The 12,119-nt window shown below is 38.0% G+C and overlaps 1 protein-coding gene across 4 annotated transcripts in view; it reads right to left on the minus strand.

The window, feature by feature from the left end:
- The window catches only part of TASOR (transcription activation suppressor), a 51,990-nt gene extending 40,809 nt beyond the window's left edge, over nt 1-11,181 (minus strand). For 3 of the 4 annotated variants that reach the window (XM_040246400.1, XM_040246402.1, XM_040246401.1), the window contains exons 1-3: nt 10,593-11,114; nt 2,486-2,631; nt 334-426 (exon numbers count right to left, since the gene is read on the minus strand). In XM_040246400.1, coding sequence (XP_040102334.1) covers nt 334-426; nt 2,486-2,631; nt 10,593-10,923 — 570 coding nt within the window. In that variant the 5' untranslated portion in view covers nt 10,924-11,114. Of the gene's footprint in view, nt 1-333; nt 427-2,485; nt 2,632-10,592 lie in introns of all 4 variants that reach the window. The other variant, XM_040246399.1, reaches the window with a different exon arrangement.
- Nucleotides 11,182-12,119: the final 938 nt, after the last annotated feature.

Below are 12,119 nucleotides of genomic sequence, written 5' to 3' on the forward strand. Positions count from 1 at the left end.
GATGAATAAACCACAGGTATACATATGTCCCCTCCCTCTCAAATCTCCCTCCCACCTCCCACCTGATAATCTACTTTAATAAAAGGAAGAGTATTTATTATCAAGCACATTCCGGGGGTGGGGGGGGAATAGCTCTGATCAAAGAAAAAAATGAACATATCTGAAAAACAAGTCACAAAACAATGAAATACTTTGCGTTACTAAATCACTTTTTCCATTTATATATCAACAAATTGTTAGTTTATAAAAATCAAGTGTACTGAATAATTGCAAATTTAGTAACCTACAATGCAAACATTTTCCAATTATTTTTTATAAAATGAGTTCACTTACCTTATACCGATCAACCATCAGAAATGCATAGGATTCTGAAAGTTCTTTATCTAAACGACCATCAAACTTCAGTTCTCTTCGCTTTTCTGTAAACTAAATGGAATTAAATCTGTAACAATGCCTTAGCACATGCCTATGTTGTTCAAGTGAAGAGTTTCAGGAATTTTATTTCTCAGAAACTCCAAATCAGCACTTCCTTGGTGGTCCAATCATTAGGATTCCGCACTTCCACTGCTGGGCACCCAATTATGATCCCTGGTCCAGGAACCAAGATCCCACAAGCTGTGAGGCACAGCAAAAAAATTTCAAACCTACCAAAATGGAAATTATCTTTTCTCTCCCTGAAATTTCTGCACTTCATTTTTTCATAATAATTGGCTCTTTAGCCTTAAAATATAGTCAAATAAGCCTGTAGTGCTGAACAATTTTAACTAAAATTCTATTAAAATCTTACCATACTTTTTTTTTTTAAAGCTGCAATGGTTCTTCAATGCTGCCACGGGCTTTTTCTAGTTGTGGTGAGCAGGGGCTACTCTCCTAGTGGAACTTCTCACTGCAGTGGTTCTCTTGTTGCAGAGCGCAGGCTCTAGGGCATTCAGGCTTCGGGAGCTGTGGCTCTCCAGCTCTAGAGCAGCTCAATAGTTGTGGCACATGGGTTTAGCTGCCTCATGGTATGTATGATCTTTCTGTACAAGGGATCGAACCTGTGTCCCTCTGCACTGGCAGGCTGATTCTTAACCACTGGACCACCAGGAAGTCCCTCCCATAGATTTTTAAGTTCATATTTTGATTATCTTTGGATTTGTTTTATCTGACATAGTGCATAGCATATAGTTGTTGTTTTCATTGCTGAGTGGTGTCTGATTCTTTTTGACTACATGGACTGTAGTCCGCCAGGCTTCTCTGTCCATGGGATTTCCCAGGCAAGAATACTGGAGAGGGCTGCCATTTCCTTCTCCAGGGGGTCTTCTTGACCCAGGGATCAAACAGACGTCTCCTGCATTAACATGCAGATGATTTAACACTGAGCCACCAGGGATGACCCACTGCATATAGTAGGTGGCTTAATAAATCTTTGTTTAATGACCAACTTCTAGACTATAAACTCAATTAGAGCAAGGAAAAATGTTTCTTTTCTTTGCAACTCAGTGCCAAGTACATAAGCCATGCTCCATACCCATAAGAGTGACTTGATCTAAGTACATCTGAACTGTAAGTCACCCTGAACTGCTAGCATTCACTTTTAGGCACATATAGATATGCAGCCTGTATCTAACAGATTTACATGCAGTATTCAGGCTATTACTGATCTTCAATAATATAACGAAGTTTTAGACTAAATTTTCATATAAATTAACAAATAATCCCTATCATACCATGAAACCACATCAAACTACCAAGGTTTTAATTTTCTCTGGGAGCCAGTAACATTTAGCTACTTTAGGGATCCTTTCAAAGTTAAATACTGATAGCACTGGATTAACCAATTTTAAAAGTACAAAATTAGTAGCATTTCATGTACATTAGAAAGCAGTATACACATCAAATGTTTCCAAACATGTCATTTGTATTAACTCCAAGATTATTATGGCTTTTCCTAAACCAAAACTCAAACAGTATTCTAATTTGTACATGAAACTTTAATTCACTACCTAAAAGGCTCAAATACTTCCCTTTGTTCTCACTTTCTCACTAAGAATTTCTACTAATGATATTAAATTAAATTCAATTACCTGGCAATAATTAAGGGAAAAATTAAACATATCCTAAAAATAAATGCACATTTTATTTCATTAACCTTGGAACTTAAGACACAACACACTCTTTGAGATTGCACTTAACATGTGCTTGAAAGATCAAAAAGCATTCTGATAAATTTACAATGAAGCCATTAAACAGTAAGTTATCACTATGCTTAAGATTCATTTTTAGTAAAAGAAGTTATTTTATACAATCACATTAATTTAACAAAGAGATAAATGCAGTGCAATATCAACAGTGTTTAGGGGAAAAAACACATCATTTAAACTTGTTTTTCCCTTTCATAATTTGGCTTTCCTAAGAACTTCAGCTTTTTTAAAAAAAGTAAAACAAATACCAGGCTATTAACTGGTTCTGAAGAATCTTACAAAAGGCACAATCTAAAACATACCTCCTTTTCCAAAAGTTCGTTATGTATCAAGCAAGCACGCCTGTAGTTAAAATTTGCTACTGAAGTTGGTTCAAGGTAAGATGAGTGGAGAATATTTAAAACATCTTCAAATTCCCGAGAGCCTGGAGTTAATGGCTGAAAAAGTGCTAAAATGAAAAACAGTATTAATTTTAAAATTCCATCTTAAAAGTAGTTTCTTATATTTTTGTGGCTTTTATATAACTTATAAATATAGTGAAAAAAATTATCAGGGCTATCTTATTTTGTGAAGTGCAAAAGACAGTTAATTGAAGAAAAAGTCTAGCTGCCTATTACTTGGGTGTTTTGTGACATGTAAAAGAAATACTGATTAATTCATTGAAGAAAAAACTCTATAGGAATGAGCATCTGGCATCACACATGCAGAAAAGGAAGTTACAATCTGACAAAACTTAGCAGATGCTACACTAGGCAACCTGAACTACTTAAAGACGCCTGTGTATATTATTCATAAGAAGCTGTGCATAAACTCAAATTAACTCAACTCTTATTTTATGTTACACATAAGTAGTATATCTAGGACCATTTATTTCAGCAAATTAAATGCTTACGCCATAAGTAAAAGCATAAAAACATTTAAGCCATTTAGGTGGCTATAGAATACAATTATTCTATCTGGTTTTTAAAGCTAGCGTTAGCTTCTTGTATTACCAACATCAAGCGGGAGGATGTTTACTATGAAAACTTGGTGAAATGGAAAGATGTGGGACTTTGGAGTCAAACCTGGACACAAATATCAGCTCTAGTATTTACTGGCTTTGTGAGAGACCCCAATGAAACCAACTTAACCAAGTAAGCTCATTACTTTCTTCAGTAAAAAGGAGAACTCGAGCTATCCTAATAACCGCTACAATGCCATACACCCATATAAGACAACACTTGGAAAAGCTGTAAGCACAGCATCTGGTGCAAAGTAAGATGGTATAAGTTTTTACTCCCCTCTTGGCCAACTACTACACACTCCTTTTAATTTTAAAAAATACTTAAATATTCAATCTGTTCTTTAATCAGGAGCCTAATAACCTCAAATTTCCACCTTGTGGATGAAATAATGTGACTTATAAACTTCAAACATCAAGTGTACATATATATATATGTTTTCCCAAAACCCAAAATAACCAATTTCATTGTTATTCACAGATGTTATATGCTGTAACCTTAATTTCTTTCAAGATACTACTTATAAAGAATCAATAAATGTCAACCAAAATACCTTTAGGCCACTACTGGAAACAGTGTTCCACTTGTACTAAAGAGTAGCTGTTTCTACTGTATTCTCTATTCACTTATTAAGCCTTAAAGGACATAATGTCAAAGGATATATCCATTCATTTACCAAACAATGTATATATTACAAAAGTTTCTGTAAAAGCAGTAGCTTTCAATGAGACAATGTATGCAGAACAAACGATTCCTAGTACTTCAGAATTACACACTAGAGAAGTGACGGGTGGGTATAAAATCAACATTACTTATAAGAATGCAACAAAGACACCAGGAGTAAATGGTGGCGGGGGGGGCGGGGGGGGGGACAACACTCAAAAAGAACTATTACATACAAACGAAAGTGTCCTATGATCAAATTTATAGCAGATGGATATACTCAATAATCTGTTCATTGCAAGCTCCATGAGAGAAAGAACTATAACTGCCTTCTTCATTCCCTTTACTTGGGGCACTGGCCCCAAGTTGAATGAATGAGGAAGTGAGTATTAAAAAAAAAAAGAGAGAATAAAATATCAAGATTTTTTTTTATACTAAATACAAATATGTTCTAAACTACCAAAATATGATTGTCATTGTAAATTAGGTCTCACAAATTCAACAATTCAGTGATTTATAAAGCAAAATGAAAGCTCAAAAAATGGCGAGAAATCCATTCTCTCAATTCAAATCTGTTTTACAGAATGTTGTAGGAGAAAATGTTTTCTCTTTGTGTCTATCCCCAACTAAACTGGAAAAACTTGTGAGGGAAAACAGCGTGTGGAGTAGTTTTTATAGGCTTTCACATCCAAAATAACCCAAGCATGATTTTTAAAGATGGATTTTATACATGATTGATTATGTTTCTAAACTAACAAGGGCCTTCAGGTATCTAAAAATGTGACAAAAAGAAGTATCAAGTGGCTTTAAATTTCTATGATATTTTACTAATCTACATAAATTATTTTTTTTAGATATTACAACACTATTTCCACCATCAACCTAACCAAAAGCGAAAGATATCAGTTAAACCATAAAAATGTATATAGAAATTAACGCTCAAATCACTCTCTAAAAAGTACTTAACATTTGTTTTATTCCAAAGCAATGTCCTAGAGTCACCTCAAATGTACTCAAGTAGTCTGCCAATGTGAAAACACTTATGAATTTTTGTTTTTAAAACAGAAAAAGGTGCAAGATTTTAGGTCTAACAATACTTGTATCCTAAGTATTTCAAATATCTCAACTGGCTTTAGTAGTTAGGCTAGAGTTATAATTTCTAATTTTTATTCCCAATTATCACTTTCTAGGAGAATAAAATTTTGCTGTAACTATTTTTAAAGATTTCAAGTCAATGTGCTAGTAATGGTAGTTCAGAAATATAAAAATGTTCTGTCCCTGGTGGTCTATTTGTCCTTAATAACCACTGAAGCATGTATATGATCAACACATCCTGTCAATTCTTTTAAAGAAAACATAGATGTCATAGTATCATCATCTGAGGCAATAATAAATCTATGACTACCCAAATGGGGAACAGAACATTTTATATATTAATCACCCATTTCACATAAGGAAGTCAGTATCCTATATAATATTCTCCAGATTCTCACAATTTTTGAGTCTAACCATTAACGGCTCATTATTCCTTTTCAGGTATGTACTAATGGCTTTATACATTATCTCATTTAATCACCAAAACCACCCTATGAAGTTCAATATGACTATTTCACAAATGAAACTGAGCTAACACTTAACTTGGCCCAAGGTTAATATATGAATAGGGCAGGTGGAATTCAAAATAGGCTCCCTAGCTGCAAACCTGTATCCTGAACTGTAAGTAAAAGAAAAGATGTAAATGGGTATATAAAAGGAGAAACCAATCATTCCAAGAGCTGGAAAAACAAAATTATTTCTTTATTTAGATCAAGAAATTGTATTAGCTATATGGATATTAGCTATAAGAAAAAAAGAATTTGATATCTAGCATGTTCTTTCTACCCTCTTTTGTCTACTTTTAAATCTTATTTCTTAATATTTTTCTCATTTAATGCATGTAACAGGGTCAAAAGCCATAACTAACACCTTTTTTTCGGTTTATAAAGGTTAACTAACAGCAGTCATAATTCTTCTAGACATTAAGGAATATATAATTTTGCTCATATGCAGGCTTTCCAACAAATCTGTTATCAGAAAGATAAGTTACTGAGTTGACTTCTGATATTAACAAGGTTTCTCTACTGACAAAACAGATTATGAATGTGTTTCATCATTTCTTTTCCCCTCCTTTCTGGTCACACCACGTGGCATGCAGGATCTTAATTTCCCAACCAGGAATTGAACCTGTGCCCCCTGCAGTGTCTTAAGCACTGAATCACCAGGGAAGTCCCTTCTATAGATGTGTTTTTATGGGATTCAAGGCAAGAGTTAGAAAGGTACTTGGAGATATATAATTCAAATAAGGAAATTGATTATACCATCAAATCAGAAGTAGAATATTTTATATTACTTGCAACATACAAAACATATTAAACATACTAAGAATTCAATGTTAAACTTAAGTAACTGAACAGACATAAAATTAAGATGAAATAGCTTTGTTCCTCAGCCAAAGAAACATTTTTCCTCAACTACTTTTATTAACTTATTCAGTATCAATGTCAATCTTTGTGTTTGTATTAAGATTATGTGAATGTAAAAAATAGATATATATACATACACACATATATATATATACACACACACACCTAAGTGTAAAAACAAGCTAAACTTTTAAAATAAGATGGACCAATATTATAAAAATATACCAATGGAAAATATAAAATATACATTTCAACTTACAGTAATTCATGGAAGAAAAGGAAATAAGAGTAGGCTGGCAATCACATTGGTCTGCAATTCTCTCTGAATCCATCTTTGTCTACTAATGACTAAAATACAATGAATATCCATTTGTTCCTCACAACATTTTAAAAATCACTTTTCTCCAGTCTATTTCTACAGACATAATACTGTAGGAATGGATGATTCATCTCTAAATCACAACTGACAACACTAAGTGTAGAATTAAGAATGAACATTCTAGAATTCTAGAGATAACAAACATGAAACTTGACCTTTTTGGACTGGGGAATATGTCAGAGTTTACCTCCATTACTTAGAATTTTTATGCTCCTATCAAATGTTTTATGTGGATGACTGAATTCTGCCTATACTTGACTGCTCGGATTTACTTCTACCTATGGAAACCTGTGGTACTTGGAACCAAGTCATTCATATAAAACTTAAAAACATCATGCAAATTTCCTTAAGACACTTAATCCCAAAGTCTTCAAAAAGATAATTCCAAATTTTGTGGGAAAAGATGGGGAAAGATGGGGAATTGGGAGAAGAACTGGTCATTAATTCTCCTAAATTAGACCAGTATGGACACAAATGCATGAGATCATTTAGTTTGTGACACACCTGCAAGAGATGCAGGTGCATGAGAGCAGCTAATCTTGCTCCCTACATAAAGCACTAACCAATGAACATTTTCCAGAAAGTCAATCATCACTACGTCACTTCCCAAGAACTTTGAACAGAAAAATTATGTCAATTACTGATTTTGAGGACTTACACTACTAGATTCTAGAGTAAAAGAAGGCAACAGTGAAACACTCACTGAGGAAATGCAATTCCACAATTTGGTAAAATGTAACAGTGCCTCCTTACAGTGCAGAGAGTAGCCTGTCCAGTAAGTAAAAAGAATTAACAAATAATCATAAAGTAAAATTTTACTCTAGTCAACAGATCACTTATCTGTCAGCACTGATTACATGTATTAATTTTATAATGAACATAATTTGTCAATCTGAAAATTTCCCAGGATGAAGACATACTAAACATAACTAAATTTAATAGCTGTTAATTAAAAAAAAAAAACCCATAACTTCTCTATAATGAAAAAGAAATAAGTATTTTATGCCTAGGTTCAAACTCCAACTCCACCTTTTACTAGCTGTGTGACCTTGGGCAAGTTATTTACCTCAGTAGTTCACTTTCCTCATTTGTAAAATGGGAATAGCACTTACCACATAGGATTACTTAGATTTAATTAACACATATAAACTGCTTAGAACAGCGCCTACAACTTACTAAGCACTATGAAGTGTTTGCAATATTATCACTTAATTAGAATGGCAGTATTTTGGATGTTCTCCTACTGTGATGACCAAGAAAAGGCAAGTGCTACTTACAAAAGTTTATCTTTAAGCTACCAAGAATACAAGTCCTAATCTTTATTTTTACTGGAAAAGCAGTCACAAGCAAAGTCCTGCCATATTAAAATACGAATGCCAACAGAATCCTTGATTCAGAAAAGTTCAAGAAGAGGTATACAGGGACTTCCCTGGTGGTCCAGTGGCTAAAACTACACGCTCCCAATGCTGGGGGCCTGGATTCGATCCCTGCTCAGGGAAATAGATCCCACATGCTGCAACTAAGAGTTCACGTGCTACAACTAAGAGCTGGCACAGCCAAACAGATAAACAAATATTTTAAAAAATTTAAAAAAAAGAAGAGGTATCTCATATTCATGATAAAAGACTCAGATGACCAGCATGAATACCTAGCCAAATTCTATACATAAGTGTTACCTTTCAAGTCTTCCAAGAGGGTATTATTTGGGGATCAAGTGTGAAACTAGCAGAACCTGCTGCACTGTTTCTGATAAAGCTGGTTTTTTAAAATGAAAAGTTGAATTTTTCTATGAAATTCCATCACCAAGTATTATTAACTCCCTTCACGTTGGGCAGGATGAAGTCCATGATGGTAAAACTTATTTAAGTTTTAAAAGCTCTATTTAAAATGCTATTGCACTATTTGAACAGCTGCTGCTCGGTGTAAAACTATTTACATAAGTTAAAAATTATTCGTTTTCATTAAACATGAAAAAAGTTTACGTTATATTTTCCTTACCAAAACCTTCCAGAGAGGAGAAAGGTAACAGCCTCTGCCTCTAAGTGAAAATGGAAAATATCAATTTTCCCCAAGGGAGCATGAGACTCTGGGGAGAAAATGAGGTTTTATACTTCTTAATTCCTCAATTATATCTTTTAGTGTGTTCAAATGAAATCTATTTTAAAGCAGCTTCTGGATATATTAAAAAAAAAAAAAACCCATACACACACTAGCCAACAGTTCCTAATGCCATCCCACATTTCAAACACAACAGGGGTTTTAGGCCAGTTTTCTGGTCCTATGAGAAGTTAAAATGAGGTACATCGTGCCTTATGTTTTGGTTAAAACTTTTTAGAAAACGGACTGCAAAACTGTTATCAAGCTAAAAAAAAAATTAAAAAAGGAAAAAGTTCAAGCTGCTATTTCAACGTTACAATCAAGAGCCCATCTAAATCTACTCTTAACCTATTCTCTACCAATTTATAATTTAGGCTGAAATATAATTTTCCTTATATTGACTATATATCTTAACTAAATAAACCAAAAGAATTGATGATCCTGACCCTTAAAGAATCCTCTTGAACCCTGACATCTATTACATTAACTCAAAAGATATTTCTAGAAACAGTCCTCATGCTACCGGACTTAACTTCATCTTTCTTAGGCTGGTTTCTCACACCAAGAATTCCCTTGGCTTTCTCATCCAAACAGGAATTAACAACTTGACTTTTCTGTCCATATCTTACTGACAAAAGGCTATCAATTTCAATTGTGCAAATGTAGCGGTTGTGCACGTGCAGAGAGGAAGCACATGCTTCATTCAAGATTCTCTTTACCAAGACTCAAGCTACAAATAAAAACCGTTTCCTACAAATAGGAAAATTCCTATTACTTTTCAAAGTAAATCTGAAAAACGGAACCACGCACTAAAACAGGAAAAAAAAAAACAACAACCCTGCTTTAAATTGACTAAATCCAGGCAGAGCACCCCAAATCACTGGATGGTCAAAAATTGTATTCTAAAAACAGAAAATGGTAATTTCCTCGATGAGAAAGGTGTCATAATATGGCATAAAATTTTAGAAACGTAATGCTGTTAACACGTTGTTCATGTAACTTCCCATTTTTGTTCCACGAACCAGACTGGATCTCTCAAAAATTTTTTTCCTGAAGTTCTCTCATTTGCAAAATCAAGTCGGTGACCCTTGGGCAAAAGACCTCTGTTTTTTTCATAGGGAAATTACTGCACCAAGAACCTACCTTCCCCAGCTTTTCAAATACAGCAAAAAACAAACTAAGGCTTGGATTTAAAAAGAGCCCTATCTAGCGCTTCAAAAACAGGGCGGGGGACAAAAAAACTACATGGAAATGAAGTGTGATGGAAAAAGGCAGTGTGCATGAATCACATCTAACGGAGATTTCTAAACAAGGGAAGACGCTGACATCGATCAAATTTCAAGTAGACATAGAGCTGAAGAATTTCCACAGGGAGAAGCACTTGTGGTCCTCGCAATGCAATGGCCTTGGAGAAAGCCCCAGAATCCATGGCCACGGGTTATTTCCACATTGAGACGTCTCAGAAGCATCTTTACAGGAGGACACATCAGCTTCTCTGCCTTCAGGGGCTGGGAAGGAGGGGCGCCGAGCACCATCTTTCCTCTCTGGGAGCTGCAGCCTTACGGACAAGCTTCGAAACAGCTACTTCCAACTTCCACGGGGAGAGGGGGAGCAGGGAGCGTGATTCCACCGCTTTCCTCTCGCACCAAGCGCAGCAGCTGGGCGGCCGAGGCTGTGAGGGGAGAGGCGGCTGGCGCTGCATGCGTGTTTACGTGTCTCGGATGGGTGTGGGAAGGAGACAGAGAGGTTCTAATGAAAAGATGGAGGGGAGAGAGAAAGAGGGGTTGGGAAAGAGGGGAAGCACCACCTTTCTTTTCTCTGCTCTTCCTGGGGATCTGAAAACTCCTCCTAATGGGTCTTTCGGGCTCTTCGGGGCCTTTGGGCAGTGCAGCCGCGCCCGCCTCAGAGGAGTCCTGAGGCTGCTCGTGGCAGAGGCTCGGGGCGGCCTCGGAAGCCGCGGTCTCCTCAGGCCCGGCGCCGCCGCCGGGCTCCGCGATGCTGAGGCCGCCGCCATTTTGTGGGGAGGACTCAAGCTCCGGAAGCGTCTGCTTCATCTCGTCGTCGTCTCCGCCGCCGCCGCCACTTTCCCAGTTCGCGTCCGTCGGCGGAGAGACCTCCGCCTCCGCAGCAGTCGCCATCGCGCCGGCGTGAGGAGCTCCGGGAAGCTTCGGCCGACAAGGTCGACGGGGGTGGGGGGAAGGGGCGGCAGGCCGGCCTCGCCGCCAAGCTGCTCTCAGCCCACCGACCCCCTTCCCCCCGTGGCCGCGGGCCGCTATCCCCGCCCAGCAGCCTCTCGGGGGCCCTAAAGCGGGCGCCCCAACCGTGCCTCCCGGCCCCGAGAGCCGCTCCTCGCTCGGGCAGTTCTTCAGCCGGCCCCCGCCACTCAACGTGCTGGCGTCGGGGCCTGGAGGGGGCGGGGCCATCACGGAGCGCTCCGCCAATGAAGACGCGGCGCCCGCCTCCGCGGGTGCGGATAGACGGCGCCAGGGGGCGGAGTCTCGGAGCGCCCGAGCCCGCCAAAAGGGGCAACCGCAACGCCCGACGAGTACCTCGACGCCGCTCCCGGCTGCGGGTTAGGTGGGTCTCATGGCGAGCTGCGAGATCCCGGAGCGCGTTCGGCCAGTGCTGCAGGCGAGGGAGGCGTGCTGCGCCAAGTCCTGGGAACGCAGGCGTCGCCTCTTTCCGGGCAAGATTACCTCTCTTCTCCGCGCACGACTTGCATCGGTCAGAACCGAATAGAGGCAGTGGTTGTGGGATGATTCTGGCTTTGTGAAATATTTGCATGCATATATAAAGGCTTGAAGTGATATAATAGTGACTGCAGCGATAAGAGCCTGAAAGCCACGGGGGCCCGCTTCAGTAACCTTTTATTCCCACTGGATCTTACATTTTTACAACAGATTACTTCCACCCGCCCCCCTATTTTTATCTATAAGGGTTAGAACCGGTGGCACGCCTCCAGCAAGCTGTAAATTCCTTGGTCCTTTGATTTGACTTCACAGCCTAATGTTAACAGGATTTGGTTCTGGGGAGCTTGAGAAGGGCTGCTGGCTTTTAGATTTTCCATTGCTGTTTCAGTTTTCCTATAGCTAGTGTATATTAAAGAAAAAGATAAACATTTGCAGCTACGTTAAAAGATATACAGCAAGCTATCGTTTTACCTTAAAACAACTAGACAGTCAAGTTAGAAGGCCTTTTAAATAGCTTTGGCTGGTTAGGTTGAAACTATTTGGGCAATGGTGAATACAGAAATTATTTCTTGCGTTCTTTCTATATGCTAGGCACTGTACCTAGCGATTTATGTATACTGTGTACATTAAATCTTCACAACAGA

Source organism: Oryx dammah, unplaced genomic scaffold (assembly GCF_014754425.2).
Source record: "Oryx dammah isolate SB20612 unplaced genomic scaffold, SCBI_Odam_1.1 HiC_scaffold_9, whole genome shotgun sequence".
NCBI classification, from domain to species: Eukaryota; Metazoa; Chordata; class Mammalia; order Artiodactyla; family Bovidae; genus Oryx; species Oryx dammah.